The sequence below is a fragment of the Pecten maximus genome, chromosome 1 (assembly GCF_902652985.1).
Source record: "Pecten maximus chromosome 1, xPecMax1.1, whole genome shotgun sequence".
Taxonomy (NCBI): domain Eukaryota; kingdom Metazoa; phylum Mollusca; class Bivalvia; order Pectinida; family Pectinidae; genus Pecten; species Pecten maximus.
Genome location: NC_047015.1, coordinates 52,204,048 through 52,222,690, shown reverse-complemented (window position 1 = coordinate 52,222,690; position 18,643 = coordinate 52,204,048). Strand labels below are relative to the sequence as shown.

Genomic DNA, 18,643 nt, shown 5'->3' with positions numbered 1-18,643 from the left:
ATCAATAAATTCAGAAGCTTTTTTCTTTAAACTGAATAACTCAAAAGGCAACCATTATTTTTATCAAAATAAGAAATATACAAATATTCGATATTTGTTTGTTTATTTGCTTTTTTGTTTCTTTTTTTGTTTTGTTTTATTTTTTGTTTATATGTATATATAAAATTACTTAATGTGAATGCATAGATTTAATACAAGAAAAGTGTAGGCATCAGCACTAGAAATGCCGAAAGTTTATGAAATAATACGTTTGTTACCGTGTTATATTAAGATTAACAAGTTTCCAAATAAAATTATGTCACATGTATTTAGTAATCCGAAGTATTTTCCGAAACATATTCGGATGCAAGTTTCCATTGTACATGTGCGTATCATGTAACGTTTTGATTGTACCAATAAAAAATTTTTACAATTCAAAATAAAACGTTATGCAGCTCTGAGGAAAATGTTTCTTCTGTATACATATATGTATATGCTTATACACTTCTAATCAAACCAGGGGACCATCAAACGACGTCAGCAAGTTTCTACATATACCACAGAACAGCCGAAATACCTGGCAAAGTGAAATAATTCCTCGTTTTTTGTTTGTTTGTTTGTTTCTTTTTTTTCATAAAAAACTCGCATATAAAACGGTTCGAATACAAATGCTATTTCATATTTTTTATCTTAGAAAAGTGCATATGAAAAAAACATTAGCAAGGATATTATTATTTTCTTGATATTTTCTAATTAGTGTCGTTTATCACGTGTTCTGACATGATTAATTTGGTTTGTTTTCCACGGAACGATTCTAGTATTTCTTCGGAAACACTGTTGTTTCCATCGCCTGGATTCAAGCAATTTTCAGAAGAAAAGTCTGACTGACGGGGACCATATCAAATTAAAATAAATGACAAAACATTCAAGCGAGAACTAACTTAGTCATGCGAAATTACAAGCATAACTAAAACGAAAGTGACCAAATCCAAACCTAAGATAGATAACGGCATGAACGCAGAACTCATCGAACAGAATGAATACAAATGTTAGGGATATGCCCCAATAATCCGCACTAGAATAAAATCATTATTAATGAAAAAAATAATATGCACTGAATAAAAAGATGATTTTAAAAATAAATAAATAAATCAATAAATAAATAATCATAACAAAAGGAGTGATGTTCGGGACTTACTCTCCTACATGTATAACAAGCGTTTCATCAGCATTACGGCATACTTGTTCAAGAAGCACGGCGCGAACTTGGTCCTTCATGATTGAAATTTAAATGTATCTATTTGAAATTTAAGCTTTTTAAAACAACTTGGATAAGATGTGCTCAAAAATACAACTGGTAATGTCACAATATTTTTAATAGGAATCATAGTGATTGTCACTAGTTAACAAACGCTTAAACAAACAATATCTAAGTGACAGATGTGATAGATGATCACTAAGGAAGACGCTTAGCCTTGCAGAACGCCTGCTCATTTATGCTCTGTATACTTCCTTAATTGTTCGTGTGTTCTTCTCGGTATATTTCAATTTGGAGATTGAACTACGCATTCTCTTTTATTTCTGATATCTATTGTTTTTGAGGAACTTATGTCAGACATTGTATGATACCAAATATCTTTTATTCTGATATTTAAACAAAACTTAATATAAATTCATTTAGAATTGAACTTGTGGCGAGATCGACCATATGGTTATTGTTCCCTGCCTGTGTGGTAAGCAAACGAAGGGAATGCATATTTATGTACATGTAGAATTAGACTGACTTTGGCGACATTGACCGTATATGGTACGCTAAACACTATAAGGGAGGTAACTCTAACTGCTCTCTACAATGCTATACTGAGTTGCGTTTGACGACGTATTAAAATTACTAAAACACAATGGTAAGTGTCGAAATCGTCTTCTCCTTTTCAAAATATCAGCATCACTTCATTGCATGTATACTAGTTATAAAAACATCATTATTTATAAAAAGGTTCGAGGGCTTGCATCACTACATTGTTAATTTATTGGCCTTTTTTATTTATATAAAAATCATACATGTATGAAACTGGCATACAATCCATTTTTTACTTATATACCGATTGAAAATGAAATAAAACAAAAATACAGCATGCACAGTCAAACTTAGCATAACCAAAACAAAAAACAAACAAAAACAAAACAAAAACAAAAAAACACACAAAAAAATCGCTTGGGATTGATTTTTTTTCTCAAGCTCGCTTTAATATATATGTTATCACCCAAACGACGGTACGCCGACAAAACACTGATTGAACCTAGCGGGACGAAATCTAGGAATAGGGGGAGGAGGAGGGGGGTGGGGCATGTAGGCGATAAACCACGTGTTAATCTCAGCCGATTTGCACAATAAACGTACATATTTTGGCGGTTATCTTATCTTAATGTTTTTCGCCATGAAAGCTTTCCACTAAATTAAGATTGCGTAGTTTATATTATATACTAATTGATAATTGATTATTCCTCTAGTCTTTTTTAATTTGGTTTTCCGCTAAAACTTGCTTGCGTTAAGTTAAGTACGCTAACAGAATACCATGTCCGTGATCTTAAAAACAGGTATTGGTATATATATATCATGTCTCACTTCCTTGTCTTGAAATTCCAATTTGATCCAAAATGAATCGAAAATAATCCGTTATTTCGGTAGCTCTCTGAAAAAAAACAACCATATAAATTTTATTTCAAATCCTTTTTTTGAGCTGGTCTTTAAATATGTACTCGGTGTACATGTTTAGATAATTAAAACTAAATTAATATTGCCAATAGTGACATTTAAACACAGTAAGTGTTAAAAGAACTTTTCACATAGCTACTTTCAATCCTAAATCATAACAAACAATAATACAACATGACAGTTTAATTAGGCTGATTAATTTAAAAAGCCAAATAATTTTTTACTAAGCAGCAGAACAAAGGTAAAGATGATAGAAATAAATTGACATCCAAGTTTTCTGAATGATATGTGGAAATACAATGCTAAGACAAGGTACTATCGAACCTCTATAATGTCATTTTTTTTTTCGATCAAACAGATTTTTTGTTTTCATTTTCATTCTTTGTATCTTGTTTATTTATCTATTTATTTATTTTATGTAAATTCTAAGACATGACTCCTTCAGGACTTGCTATAGTGTGAGACACATTCAAGTACATGATGAATCTAGAATGTATATCAACCATGAGTATTGTACAACTATTAGACGTGGAAGAAATTTAAATTCACTTTACTAAGGATAATTCCGTACTGTACAACTATATTTGCATCAATGGAGTCGAAGCATTTTGTCTTAAATCAAGAAATTAAACTATCGTATAAAATTATACCTTTGTAAATGGCAGTCCGTTACATTGGGGTGGAGGTTTAAATACAGAGGGGTTCCGAATTCCCCTTGACGTATCCAGAACGTCAAAATTATACATAATCCCACTCTGTCCATCTCCACTTTGTATTTCAGGTCCAGGTACAAAGTTTGCTCGAACAGGCCAGCAATCATTTCCGTCTGTGATAAAGGAATGACAAGAGGGTAAAAAACACAAATCGAATTTAATTAGGAATTGACACCAATAGGACATAAACAATATGAAGCGCAAGACATTATGAAGCTTCAGCAAGAATTTCTGGATGATGATCGGCAGTATTATTTAGTGGAAATATAGTTTTCTGATCACATGTCTTTAATGACAGGAAACTTTGGAATAAACATGCAAATACATTCATATTAAAGGGGCATTCCGTCGTTTGAATAAAGTTTAGGTCGTCAAAATTAAACTTTCTTGAAAATATTTATTTTTTCCAAATAGTAAAAGTTATAATCTTTACATTAACAAGGCAGTTTTACTCTCAAGATAAACCAAAGTTCTTCGAGTATTATGTCCTGAACATTCTCAGTTCGACCCGAAGTATCACTAATTATGATGATATGATGGGTAAATTCAATGAACAGTGGGAGCATGTACAATGCACATGCATACAGTTCCTACGTCAGACGTTGAACCTCCATTTAGCAAATTTAAAGATTGATCTATATCCCGCTATTTCTTTGTACACGTTTAATGCTTATTTGATTTTGAAAATTACTTTCTGGATGGCCACACTTGGAATTAAGTCAAAGGTAAGCAGGGAACTATGATTTATCTTCTAAAACAGCTGAAAATTGCATAAATCGGAGTTACCGCCCTATGGATGTACATATACTTAAAAAAGAAAATCAACAACTGATTAACATTTTACTCTAGCTAAAGTTAAAACGTATCAAAGTCGCTACAGTACCTCTAACGACGGACGCCGTGATCTTTGAGGGAAGTGATCCTCCGCTGGTGAACATATAGTTAGCCACATTAGAATTTCCTCCCGCCAAGAATCCATACACCACCTGGGATCCACCAGCTGAAAACAAAAGTAAGGTTAAATATCCATCTCGTTTACTCCTGTCCGATTTACCGTTGAAATGTTTTAATAGCTAGATAAGTATATAAAACCAGGCATCGCAAGCTGTACCGATAATATCCCCAAGCTCGTACAAAACAAATTCGCTGTACTTGTCTGCAACAGCATCAGAAACCAACTAGTTTGAGGTAATTCTCACCACACTGGACCAATATGTGAAAGTTAGAAATTAAAATGAAGTCGCTAGAACGCTAACAAAGGTTTACTATTAATAGTAACAGTAACCTTGTCCTTGACCCTGGCACCCGGAAACGGAAACACGTTCGAGGCAGGTTCGTGTTTCAAACTTAGATTAAGATTGACACAGATATGCATGAATATGATGTCGCTGGAGCTCTGGCAAAAATGTTCTATAATTAAAGTAACTTTCCCTTGATGCGAACACGTTTGAGGCATTCGCATAGCTTTGATCAAAATCTATCTAAACATGAAGTCACTAGAGCAATCACAAAGGTAAACAAATGTACATCTATACGCACGAGCACGAACGCACGCATGCGCATATTATACGTCCTTGTACGTGCGAATGGAACGCAATATCCCCTCCTCAATGTGACTTTGTCACGTGGGGATCATCATTGTTAGACGGTTTCATTCTTATCTGGTTTATATAATCAATTGTTTTTCTCAGGAGACCTGGCCGTGTACATTTTAATTGAAATTTTCGTGAAGACAGTATGAATAAAATTGGAAAGATTTGTCTGCTGAAGTGGGAATTTTAAAAGAAAATTGCACAAACAAAAATGAAAAATCAAAGAAAAACTATATCATGGTAATTTGAGCTTTTTTCTTTGCCTCTTTAGTTATGTAATATCATTTTAGTTAATATGTCTTATTTCAGAATCGGTATCATACATGTTGTCTATTCAGGCAGGCAGAACTATAGATTTATTTCAGAATCTTCGAACATATCAAATTGAAGTTTTGTAATATTTGCTTCATTGGAGTTAAAGCTTTGAGATTTGCTTCATTTGAGTTAAAAAATTGAGATAATCTAGTTCATTTTAGGTCTAGCTATTTCTTTTTAGCATATTTTGATTTCAATTCGTCATAATAGTTTTACTTGTTTTCCATGTAGACCAGGCTTGAAATTAAGGTATCTGGGAATGAAAGCAATTATACAAGAACTTATACAGGAACTGTGTACAATTTATTACATGTATATATATATACAAATACATAATCGCACTAAAGTACATTTGAACCCACTCTAACATCATCTAACAAGTGCATAAAGGCCAAAATACCAGTCCAGCAAAGCACGGTAACGGTACATCTTCTTGAAAACAAGAATACATGGAGGTTAAACTACAGTACAGCGATCTCCAAGATTACCAATGATAACAAAAAATCGATATACTACCTTGATAAAGACCTATAATATTACGGTCCTCCCAACTACAGACGTAAGGTTAACCGCTTTGCCGCTTATCGATAAATTTTACATTTATGATCTACACTCATAACAAAAAAAAAAAAAAAAAAAAAAACTCGGGCAACAGATTTGTGTGAAAATGGCCACCAAAATGGTGACATTTAAAATTTACTACATAAAAACTAGAGTCATACTCATGACTCAGAACACATAAAAAAAAGTACAGATAATGATATAATTTAACATACTGTAATTGCCTTCTATATAAATAACATAATACTACAATAATCAACTACAATATCATCTAGCCTATGTGAGGTTGCCAAAAATCGCCACAGAGACACTTCAGAGTAAAACATCAGAATGTCAATTACATTTACTGTACCAACAAAAAAATCCTGCGGCTGACCTAGATTCTTGTTCGTTGCTGCTACCAATGCTGCGGTAATGGACTGTCTTGACGGTCTAAATTTACAATACCATTCTTACGACATAGCCTGCTGCGTTTCATGCTATACATATTACAGAAAATCCGTTTAAAATATATATTTTGAAAAGAATCTGTTTCATACTTATCGGACCATTTCTAACACAGCGGAAATATGAACATTCACACACATGTATGGCGTCTCAAGGCTGCTATAAATGTTTACACTGGCGGACTCTTTGGCATGGTTTACCTTTAAGATCGGAATTCAGACAAATCTCAAGGCATAGACAGCATACATTCGAAAGTGTTAAAATGCATTGAAACTATAATAACTAAACCACTCCAAATACCTTTCAATCAATCAATGCGTACTTGCTCTGTGCCATCAGCTTGGAAAGCGGGGAATAGAACAGCAAATTCTAAGTAAGGACATAAGCGTTATGCTGTAAACGAGTTTAAGAAATCGTATTATGGGACATCTTATAAACAACAATCTTCTTAGTACTCAGCGGTTCGGGCTTGTGAAAGGTAGATCCACAGTACTCCAGATTTCTTAAACCTTGGATGTCTGGACGAAAATCATTGATGAAGGTAGTGGTACATATATCGGGGTTGTTTATTTTGACTTTATGAAGGTGTTTGGCACCGTTCCATACAGAAAGTCAATCGGTAAAATTAATTTGCATGTTTTTTTCAGAAGATTTAATACGTAGGACAGAAGACTTTTTGTCTAAAATAAGACAGCAGTTGCTGCAAATGGTCACACCTCCAAATGGAACCAATAAAAGTCACCAGTGGCATATCACAAGGCAGTGTACTTGGGCCTTCGTTGTTTGTTGTGTACACTAATGACCTGACAGACGTCGTCAATGACAATTTTAACGCCCTACTGTTTGCCGGCGATACGAAATTGTATCAAGTCTACAGGGTAAATAGGGATCTTAAGCGGGACCTAGACAATTAACTTACAAGAATGGTCGGATACCTGGCTACTAACATTCCACCCGTCCAAATGCAAAACAATGAATTTAGGAAAGAAGAATAGTTCAAACAATTTACATATATATATCAGGATGCTGATGGTCTGAGAACATGTGGTCAAATCGGACACGCGAAATTGGTGGCCAATATAAGATTAGACAGCCTTAATGAACACTTACAGAATACTAGAGATTTGATGTAAAGTCCTGCAAATACGCTAGATAAAATACACCCTGTTTACTAATAATTGCTGCTTGGATAGGAATTGTGTGTTGCTTTGTTAGGCTTATTTTTCGTCCATTTTAACATGAATACATCTACATTAATTTATTTCTATAGCACGCTATCAAATTTGTGTTAATATTCAACCATACAGTCTAAACACCACACAGTCAAATAGCACACACATAATAACTTTCAAAAGTACAGAGTTCTTGCTTGTCGTGTTGCGCTCAAGATTTTGAACATTTTTGAGTTCAAGTGGGAGTTATTCAGAATCTATTTTTAGCGGTCAGTAAGTTTTTCTTTTCCAGATGATTTTTTTAGCCAATACGACATTTTATTGGAATCATATGAAAATATTTTGAGCCAATCTGGAAATTTAAAAATATCATGATATAACAATATATACATGTACTTACACAGAATGCATTGTCTGGTCATGTTGTTATCAAGCTGGGATTTCTGACAGGAGCCATCCAAACCAACGTTGTACAGGATACCCTATAACCAACAACACGTTCTGATCACAAAGTTGAAAAACAGCATGCAACTCTTGACTGCAAACGACTGTGTTAATTAAAAATTGTCACTATCGCGCAATCCATAATGACCAAATCACATGGTAACAGAAAAAAACAGCGCAATTGTAAATAATAATAAATAAGATTTTCACTGGTTATTGGGTACGTACATGTAATTAATTTATGTTTAACTTACATGGGTCATATACATGTACTATAGAATACTTCAGTATGCATATCAGGTATTAATTGCACTTAAATGACCTCTTTTATTTCACTGTTTGAATTCCAGACACAACATTTTGCTTATTTAAGGTTTAGGGTTTAACGAATATGATCACAGTTGCCTTGTGGAATCTCTACAATGATTACAAAATAACAAAGCACTGAAATAAAATGTACACAACGAAAAAAAAATCCCAGGCGTTAAGAAAGGAACACTGGATCAGGAATGGGCTCCTTATGAAAATATAATCATATATTTTTCAGCTCAATCGTATTGACACAAATATACATGTACAAATTCATATCATACATACCTTACCGTAATCGCTAAGATATATTGTGTTTGCTGACATCGGTTTTGGTAATAGTGGAGACATTTCTGTCCCCCGGATATTTAAAAGCAGGAGTTTGTTGGTATAGTCGTACGATATTGACACGGTACCGTTTATGTAGGAGTAGGCTGTACGAGGCGATGAGTTTTGCCTTGTTTTTCTATCGATGAAGACACTTCCGTATCCAATGAAAGCCGTCCCTTCGAATTGATCAGGCACACAACATATTTCGTCTGCTTGCACCGGCGTCTTCCATAACAGAATCGCCCAAGCTGAGGACAAAAGGAGCCAACTCCACATGGTTAGCTAAAAGTCCTGTTGTACACCAATACTCAAAATTGAGCTCTATCTGTTGACGCCTGTTGGTATATGTTTGTTTAGATGTGTATCTAATTTTAGACGTTGTGACGTACTGTGTATTGTTATCAGTATATATATACTTGATAATACCTCTACCACGTACCCGACATTCTGTACGTACGGATTGATATAATACAGTATCAGTAATAAAGATAGGATTTGCGATAAATTTAAACTTGACATACATATCATACTTTAAAAATTCTGATTTCCTATCTTTAGTTTTAGTTGTATCCTTTCTTACAGTTAATGTTTCATTAGTATTCCAAATATCAAGCTCTATTTTTCATTTTCGAAACGGGTTAATATTATATGATCCATGCATATCACAGAAAAATCGTAATTTCAGAACATTTATAGTCTGTGCCTACAGTCCAATGCAGACAAGAAACAGCTCAACAGAAAAACTATAAATGAATGGATTCACGCGTCAACATACACAATGAAGATATTTATATTAAGATTTTACATTAAGGACAAAAATGTGGCAAGACCAGGCGATTCGAAAGGTTAAGCGGCAGTATACGTACATAATGTAAAAGTATCATCTAGGGCACTAAAATCTATCAGGTTTCACCATTCTTAAACTATAATTACTTCAAAATTTTGGAAACTTAGAATTGACAATATTAGTGTGTTTTCTCTTACTTGAAAAAAATCAAAAGATGTAGATAATACTGAAAATTATCACTGCCAACACGTTAAATATGTCGTCTTTCAAATGAAGGCAACACAAACTCGGTACGTCTGTCTACGGGACCTCTGGATATATGATGCATGTATACAGCAATAGGATGGGTGGGAGTGAAAATCCGGTAAAAATAATCTGACAATTGGGAAGGATCCTATTACACATAGACTGTAACAAATTCTCTGGTCTCGATATTGTTCTCTCTAGCTATTCGGGCATTGCGGCCATGAGCGTATATCGTATGCGTGTTAAAAATACATGTATGCCTTTGTACACAAAGACTCTCCCTGTCGGTCCCTTTTCAGTCCGTGTCGGAGATTAATGATACTCAACTTTCATTTTATGCATCTCTTGCAGCTGCAGATATTGAGAGGTTGTTGTGACGTAATACAGAGCAGTGAGTATGCCAATATTATATACTCAATATTCACTGGTGATTTACGTATGTTGTTTATATACCAATTTATGTTATAATCTATATTAACGTAGACATGTAGACTGTAACACTATGCTACTAACCGATTTGGCGGGAACCTTTACTAAACTGTGCTGATGGTGTGTGTTTGTCTGTGTTTGTGGGTGAAATTGTCACTGTCAGCATATTGTTGCATGGATTCCTGATTTTGCATATTGTTAACTTATGTGAATGACAATTTATCTATCCATTTGTGGTGGTTAAATATAGACGCTATTTTACTGTAAGGGAGGTAACTCCCACGATCTATATGACATCTGAGTTACGCATAGATCACTACTCTCCGGGCTACTCAGGACTCCCCCCTTTTTCGGATGAGGAACATTTTTTATAGAAAAAAAAACGTCTATGACAACCCCACCCGCTTATCGAAAATAATCATTTCATTTTCCGAAATTTTGGCCACCAGGCCCCTCGCCAAAAAAAATTAGGCTCGCATTATCACTTAATTACTGGACCCCCCCCCCCCCCCCCCCCTTTTCAAATTCCTGGATCCGCGGCTGTAGATAATGCCAGTTTTTATATTTCTTTAATAAAAATTCTAAATGTTTAATATAAATAGAGATCTACTTGTACATATATGAGCCCCTGTGGTATGAAGTTATAGGGGTTACTCCAATTTCATTGCTGTGGTATAAAATGGGTCCAACTTATTTCTTTTCTGTCACTCTCATCGATAAACCATTTATTACCATAATCAACCTGAATGATCAAAAGTCAATGAAATGTGACACAAAATGATTTTGACTACTCTAACGAGTGAATGATGAGTCAATGAATTATATATAATTGGTCAATTTAAGGGCAGTGTGTGACATATATAACTATATTATACATTTAGATGATGATATAGAAGAAAACACCTTCTGTAGTGGGCTGTTAGGGAGGCATGCAGTGTAAGAAACATATATCTAAGCAATTTACGTATTGTTTCCATTTTTTGCAGACAATGTCAACACTCACACAAAGACACAAAAATCAAATTTCCCAATGGATTGGTTCACCGAAAAGACAAAAGTTCACGTTGCTGTACAAGATAAGCCGTGACGGGTGTAACGCAAAGACCTTTCATAGTTATTGTGACAACAAGGGACCGACTGTTACCGTCCTGTATAACACTGACTACTCGGTGTACGGGGGATACGCATCTGTTAGCTGGAACTCCAAGGGTACCTATAGCACTGATCCAAAAGCATTTCTGTTTAAACTGGAGTACAATGGGTCTGAAGAACCAGTGATGTTTCCAAACATAACCAATGGAACGAATGCAATCTTTGGAAGTTCTTCCTATGGACCAACATTTGGAAATGGAAATGACCTATGTTGTTTCACAGAGACTGTGAGTAAATCGGGATCAACCTTTCCTTTAAATGGTAACACCAGCGGACTTGGAAATAATTACAGTTTAAAGGGAGAGAACTACAATTCTGTTATGAATGGACATTTACAGGTGATGGACTTGGAGGTCTACAGCGTAGAAGGTAAACTTTTACAAGTTAATATATACATGTTTCTGTATAATTCATTTTTCTTGATTTGGTTAAATTATAAAAAAAGAGAGATATTTGAAAGAATCACAGAAAACTTGAATCTATATATATATCACTCTGTCTGGTGATCTATAGAGGAATATATATTTTTTCTAGACATTGTACTGTACAGATGGACAGTAATAGTTTTTTTTTTTATTTGCCTAGCATCAATTATCTATTTCAATTGCTTATTCTTCAAAGCTCTGCATGTTGCCTTAAAAAGGTTAATGGGTATTTCTTCCATTGTTTCATTAAAACATTCACATTGTCTATTCAAAGAATTTATGTTCCATATCCAGACAGAATTTGTGTATCTTTGTAATAAGAATTAAGGAATAATGAAAAATACTCTACCGATACTGGGTCTCAAACAAGCTATCCCAGCCTCTCTCTCTAAGTGGACTTTAATCATTCTAGCCATGAGCTTTTACACTTACTCCCTCCTTCACCCCTAATGACAACCTCAACATAGGTTATTTGGCTCTAAGGAAACCTCTTAATCTCCTATAGCTTTCACTAGGAGTAGTTAATGACCAAATCTAATAGGAAGAAGTCATGAAAAAAAGAAGGAAATTCCCCCTAGCCTGAGCTAGTAAAATTAAGGTGACCTATACTCTTAATTTTTACATTTTTAACCTTATGAAATCTGCCTAATTTATAGAAATAAACCAAATTTTAAATCTTAAGTATTGAAACATTAAATCCTGGTGTTGGGCAAAAGGGTCATGTTCATTATAGTTCTAAAACATTAGTTGGGAGTAGTTATCCCCCTTGATGACAGATTCTGCTTTATGTATATAATATGCAATAATATAATCCCAATGAAAATATTGGCTTGACACTCATTAAAAAATGCCAATGTATGTTTTACGCTCACTTCACCAAAGGGCAAGTGAGCTTATATTCTATGCTGTGGTGCAGCATCTGGCATCTATCCGTCCAGTTAGCTGGTGTTAACATTTTCCTATAAACAACTTCTTCTCAATAACCAAAAGGCCCAGAGACCTGCTATTGAGCCTGTAGTCCTCTAGGATGAAGGGCTGCTGTGTTTGTTCAAATAAATGCCATGGCCTACATTCAAGGTCACAGATGTCAAATAGTCTAAAATCTTTCAATGCTTTCTTCTTAATAACCTGAAGAGGTTCCCATACATGTACCTGATATATTAGGTCTGTAGTATGCTGGGTTGACATGCTACAATGTTTATTCAAATGAATCATCTCAACCTAATAAGCTATACATTCAAGGTCGCAGGGGTTGAATGTGTTGAAATATTTAAACAAGGATTTACTGGTGACCATGAAACCACGAGACCTGATGATGGTTCAGTAGTACATGTATGCAGGAATGAATAAACCTAGCATTCTTTGTCTAATATTTGCTTAAAAAGGTTATGTAGTTGAGGATCTGCTTGGAAATGGAATAACTTCAAAGTTGCATTAGAAGCAGATGAGCAATACAGGTCTGTTAGGCCTCTTATTTGTTCTTCCTGTTTTGCATAATGAACAACAAAATTTTTGTACATTCTGGAGTATGCAGGTAAATTCAACAAAAATCTAAAATTTAAAATGACAAATTATTTAAAATATACTTAGAAATCATATTCTGTAGAATTGTATTGATTGAAAAAAATGGAAAAATATTATTGATTATACATCATTTGAGTGGCATATAATCTCGATCCAATAAAATGACTGGACTTTCATATTGTATCTAAAAATACAGATGAGCAAAAAGGGATGGATCTACAGTAAAATTAAATACAGAAAAAAGCGAATCCCCTTTTTTCGTTATTTTATACTCATAATTAAGGTACCAGGATAATTTGAATTATCTCTACTTTTTTTCTATGTTAGGTATTTTTCTGAATTTTATCCTGCAATAATTTTATATTATGAGGAATTATTTTGAAACTGCTACTTTAAAATTACAAAACTATCAAACTAATTTTAATATTGGTGACTTGAATCTTGAAAAATTAATTAATCATCTAACTTTATTTATTTGAGTTTTATTCATTTGTTTAAATATAATAAATCAGGAGATACATGTATATAATGTACTGTAATCAAACTATTAGGGACATAACTCATTGAACCTCTATATAAGGGACACCTCTGTATAAAGGACACTTTTGCTTTGTCCCATGAGTGTCCTTTATACACAGGTTTGTGATATATATAATACAGTTTGAGATCTAGTTCTTATTTTCTCCATACATCAATATAAATATCTTTGATCACTATTGTTAGTACCTTTTCTTAATTTCAGAACAGCAGCTGTTTCATAAGCCCTGGATTCGGGATTTTGACTGGAGTCGTAAGGTTAGATAGCTTTTTGTTTTAACAATTATCAGTAATTTTACATAAGTTGTTATAATGGTGTAAACCTGTTTTAAATTTCTATCATTTAAAGATCCTCATTAGAGATGCTGGTGCCATATTTCAGAGGAATCCCTAAAGGAAATTTCTTGAAACTTGAGACATGCAGTCCAGTCCTATATAGTTACGCATGCCACATATTCAGCTTGATCACATTTCCAAGATGGCCACCAGTCACCATTTTGGATTTTGATATTTGATTAAAAATAATAATTGGATCTTCTTTAAACTTAAGGACTGAAGTTTGTATACATTATGTGGATGAAATGCTGCTCGTATTTTCCAAACTAATTTTCATGAAAAATCTACATGCACCTTATTCTATCAGCAATTCTCATGGGAGTTATGCCCCTTTTATCATATATTCTTTGTCCAGAAGCATGCAAAAATGTTTGGAATAATATTCCATCAATATGTTTTATTAAAATTTGTTATGGTTTTGCAGACTTCAAGTAGCAAATATAACAAACTTGATATATTAAATTCAGAAGGATATGAGGCTCAGTATAATAAGCATGAGTGACTTATTGAGAACTAAGTGAGTGACTTTGTCTTCAGCTTGAGGAAGAGATCAAGGACAAAGTGGCCACATACAAACCTTTACCTGGACTGGACCTTCAGCAGGCGAGGATTCTATTGGTCGGACAGGTCGGGGCTGGAAAGTCGAGCTACTTCAACACCATCAACTCCATCTTCCGGGGACATATTAGTGCCCAGGCTAATGCAGGCAGTGCTGAACATAGTTTAACAACATCTGTGAGTTTTCTTTGATAGAACCCCAATAAAGAGTAAAGTTGGTAAGATATTAAAGGGGCATATTCCTTCGTCCGGCATCAGAAACATGCAAAATTTCTATTGATGAAATCTATGTCCAAACAAGGGTTTTATGAGTGTTTGGGCCTACTAGTAATGCAATTAATATGCCGAAATGTACAGAAAAATGACAAATCATACACAAATATCATCTGTCTTTGCGGTAATTAGTGATACTTCTGGGCAAATTAAGAATTTTTAGGACTTAACACTTGAAGAACTTTGGTTTACCTTTACTTGGGAGTAAAACTGCCCTATTAATGTAAAGATTACAACTTAAACTACTCAGGAAAAATACATATTTTCCATTAAGCTCCATTTGAAAGACCTAAACTTTATTCAAACAAAGGAATGCCCCTTTATATTTACAGAAATTGCATTCTTTAATCATCATATTTCCACATGTAGAATCATTTTGAATAGATGTAACACAAGGTAACTTGTTACTAATTTATAACTGGAAAAAAAACAGACTTGTTAATTTTTACAGGTTGGTAAAAAGTTGCATGAAAATTGAAATTAAGAAAAAATAAAATTACAACGATGCCTGCAACTATTGCCTTAATTATTGCAGATATCTAAAGGATTTTTAATGAATCTATACTTAATTTTTTAATTTATCATATTTATTTTGTATTTTGGTGAACCTTTAGTACCGGATATACCAAGTGAGAGACGGATATGCTGGTAAACCTTTCAAATTTAGGCTGTGTGACACACGTGGTCTTGAAGAGGATCAGGGTCTTGATGACCATGAGGTTGGATACCTACTGGATGGTCACGTACCAGACAGATACAAGGTGAATGTATATATATAGACAGTGAAATGGGATAACAAGGTGAATATATTTCTATAGGCCGTGAAATAGGGGTTACAAGGTGAAAATCTTTCTATAGATAGTGAAATAGGGGTTACTAAAGGTGAAAATCTTTCTATAGATAGTGAAATAGGGGTCACAAGGTGAAAATATTGCTATAGACAGTGAAATAGGGGTTACAAGGTGAAAATTTCTGTATAGAGTGAAATGAGATTTAATATAATGTAAATATATTTGTTATTTTGTTATTTGTTAAACCACCACCTTTTCATTGTTCACTGTTGTTAATACTTGTGGAGAAATACACCTGTCAAGAAATACTGTATGAGTTATGTATGTATTTATATCTTTGTCAGTTTAACCCTGCGGTTCCACTATCACCTGATGCTTTAGGATTTGTGAAAAGCCCAATGTTGACAGATAAAATCCACTGTGTGGCTTTTGTGGTCGATGGTAGTACTGTGGATGTTATTCCTGAGAAAGTAATGGAGAGGGTCAAGGCCATGCAGGTGCGAATGAATCAAAGAGGTAATGTACTGTTATACCCTTCAGATATGAGGAATCTCACTCATATACATGTAAAAAAAAATAATTAAAAATTTGAAGTGCTGACATACAGGTATAATGAACTCACTGCTACACCACAAAAGATATGGACGTGCTGACATACAGGTATGACGTCATCACTGCTACACTACAAAGACATTGACGTGCTGACATACAGGTATGACGTCATCACTGCTGCACTACAAAGACATTGACGTGCTGACATACAGGTATGACATCATCACTGCTACACTACAAAGACATTGATGTGCTGACATACAGGTATGACATCATCACTGATGCATCACAAAAGATACGGACGTACTGACATACAGGTATGATGTCATCACTGCCACACCACAAAAGATATGGATGCTTTGTGAGTCTAAGACCTTAAAAGTCTACATTTAGAGGTCCATCATAATATTTTGTTAGATGATGATCAATATTTATTCCTATGATAGTCTGCATCTAGATGCTCACTTTCAAGTCTGTGTTTCAAAGACTTTGGTAGATCTAACATACGTGCATGAGGCCTAGAATTCACAATATATCTACCATACAGCTCCAGATATAATTCTGAAATAAAAGAATATCTAGTAGATATATATGACTACAGATAATGATATGTAAACTGCTTGGAAACAACTGTATTTCTGTGATAAAATACATGTTAATACCTAAAAATCACAAATTCCATGTTCAATTTTGGGATGCATGATAATACACCTGTACATTCGTCATGTAGTGAACAATAAACAATATGAAAGTTTAATTCTTATTCTATTAGGGAGAAGTTGTGATACAAATACAATTTTCAATCAATTGAGAAGTATTCTCTCCACAGGAATACCACAAGTTGTGCTCTTGACAAAAATAGACAGGATCTGTGAGGAAATCTCCGACGACGTCAGTAAAGTGTTCTTCAGTCCGGCGATGAAAGAGAGTGTGGACAGGGTTGCCATGGTGATGGGTTTACCCCGGTCACACATATTACCTGTTAAGAACTACGAGTGTGAGGTAGAGCTTGATCAGAACACCAACATACTGTCACTTCTCAGCCTCCGACGAATTCTACATTTTGTGGATGACTTCCTGTACAACAAACTGGACGAAATCGAAGCTGACCAGTTGAAACAAGTTAAAATCAGCGAATGAAACCAAATTTAAAGTGACGATATATTTCCTATGGTGCTTTTTTAGAATTCATCAAAAATCATTTCTATATGCATAGCTTTGTAAACATACCATGTCATTGTTTGTATACCATGTCATTGTTTGTATACCATGTCATTGTTTGTATACCATGTCATTGTTTGTGTACCATGTCATTGTTTGTATACCATGTATTGTTTGTATACCATGTCATTGTTTGTATACCATGTCATTGTTTGTGTACCATGTCATTGTTTGTATACCATGTCATTGTTTGTATACCATGTCATTGTTTGTATACCATGTCATTGTTTGTGTACCATGTCATTGTTTGTGTACCATGTCATTGTTTGTGTACAATGTCATTGTTTGTGTACCATGTCATTGTTTGTAAACCATGTCATTGTTTGTATACCATGTCATTGTTTGTGTACCATGTCATTGTTTGTATACCATGTCATTGTTTGTGTACCATGTCATTGTTTGTATACTATGTCATGTATACAATGTCATTGTTTGTGTACCATGTCATTGTTTGTATACCATGTCATTGTTTGTATACCATGTCATTGTTTGTGTACCATGTCATTGTTTGTATACCATGTCATGTATACCATGCCATTGTTTGTGTATCATGTCATTGTTTGTATACCATGTCATTGTTTGTGTACCATGTCATTGTTTGTATACTATGTCATGTATACAATGTCATTGTTTGTGTACCATGTCATTGTTTGTATACCATGCCATTGTTTGTGTATCATGTCATTGTTTGTGTACCATGTCATTGTTTGTATACCATGTCATTGTTTGTAGGCTTAGTTACCCTCATTTCATTTTTCAAGTCGCTTAATATCTGTACAGCCTTTATTATCTAGGTACGCTAGTGTTTTGATTTTGTCATGGAGATGATCCACAGGTATCATCAGAAAGATCAGAAGTGTTGTTACGATGCTAAAACGTCACTGTCTGTTCATCCTTTTGGCTTTTTCTAATACATTTATGTGCAATACTGGAAAAGGAAATTCAGGAACAGCAAATCTTTACTTTATATTAAGCTTTATTATTAAAAATGCTGTATATACAAATATTTGAATTATTTGTTAATGAACATTATTTCCATTCTAAACACCCCATCATGAGATGTTGGCTGTTAATGGAATATGAAACACTCATAAAATGCTGCCTCGCGACAAAAACATTGAAATTACTTCTTTACACTATTCATGCATTAGGTCATGATATAGGGGCGGCAGCATGCTGGAATTAGGAGCTACAAAGTTTGTTCAAATTAATGACCTTGATTTACTTCCAATGT

The 18,643-nt window shown here is 34.2% G+C and overlaps 2 protein-coding genes across 2 annotated transcripts; one reads left to right on the top strand and one right to left on the bottom strand.

Annotated features, from left to right (window-relative positions):
- Window positions 1-2,232: 2,232 nt before the first annotated feature.
- LOC117328360 lies at window positions 2,233-8,938 on the bottom strand. The gene is made up of 5 exons (XM_033885920.1): window positions 8,537-8,938; window positions 7,896-7,977; window positions 4,292-4,408; window positions 3,346-3,521; window positions 2,233-2,672 (listed from the first exon to the last, which is right to left on the bottom strand). The coding sequence occupies exons 1-5, from the start codon at window positions 8,852-8,854 to the stop codon at window positions 2,595-2,597; spliced, it is 771 nt and encodes a 256-aa protein (XP_033741811.1). The 5' UTR covers window positions 8,855-8,938; the 3' UTR covers window positions 2,233-2,594.
- Window positions 8,939-9,899: 961 nt separating this feature from the next.
- LOC117337708 (interferon-induced protein 44-like) lies at window positions 9,900-17,520 on the top strand. The gene is made up of 7 exons (XM_033898808.1): window positions 9,900-10,002; window positions 11,027-11,561; window positions 13,884-13,936; window positions 14,552-14,749; window positions 15,460-15,606; window positions 15,981-16,152; window positions 17,018-17,520. The coding sequence occupies exons 2-7, from the start codon at window positions 11,030-11,032 to the stop codon at window positions 17,326-17,328; spliced, it is 1,413 nt and encodes a 470-aa protein (XP_033754699.1). The 5' UTR covers window positions 9,900-10,002; window positions 11,027-11,029; the 3' UTR covers window positions 17,329-17,520.
- The last annotated feature ends 1,123 nt before the right edge of the window (window positions 17,521-18,643 follow it).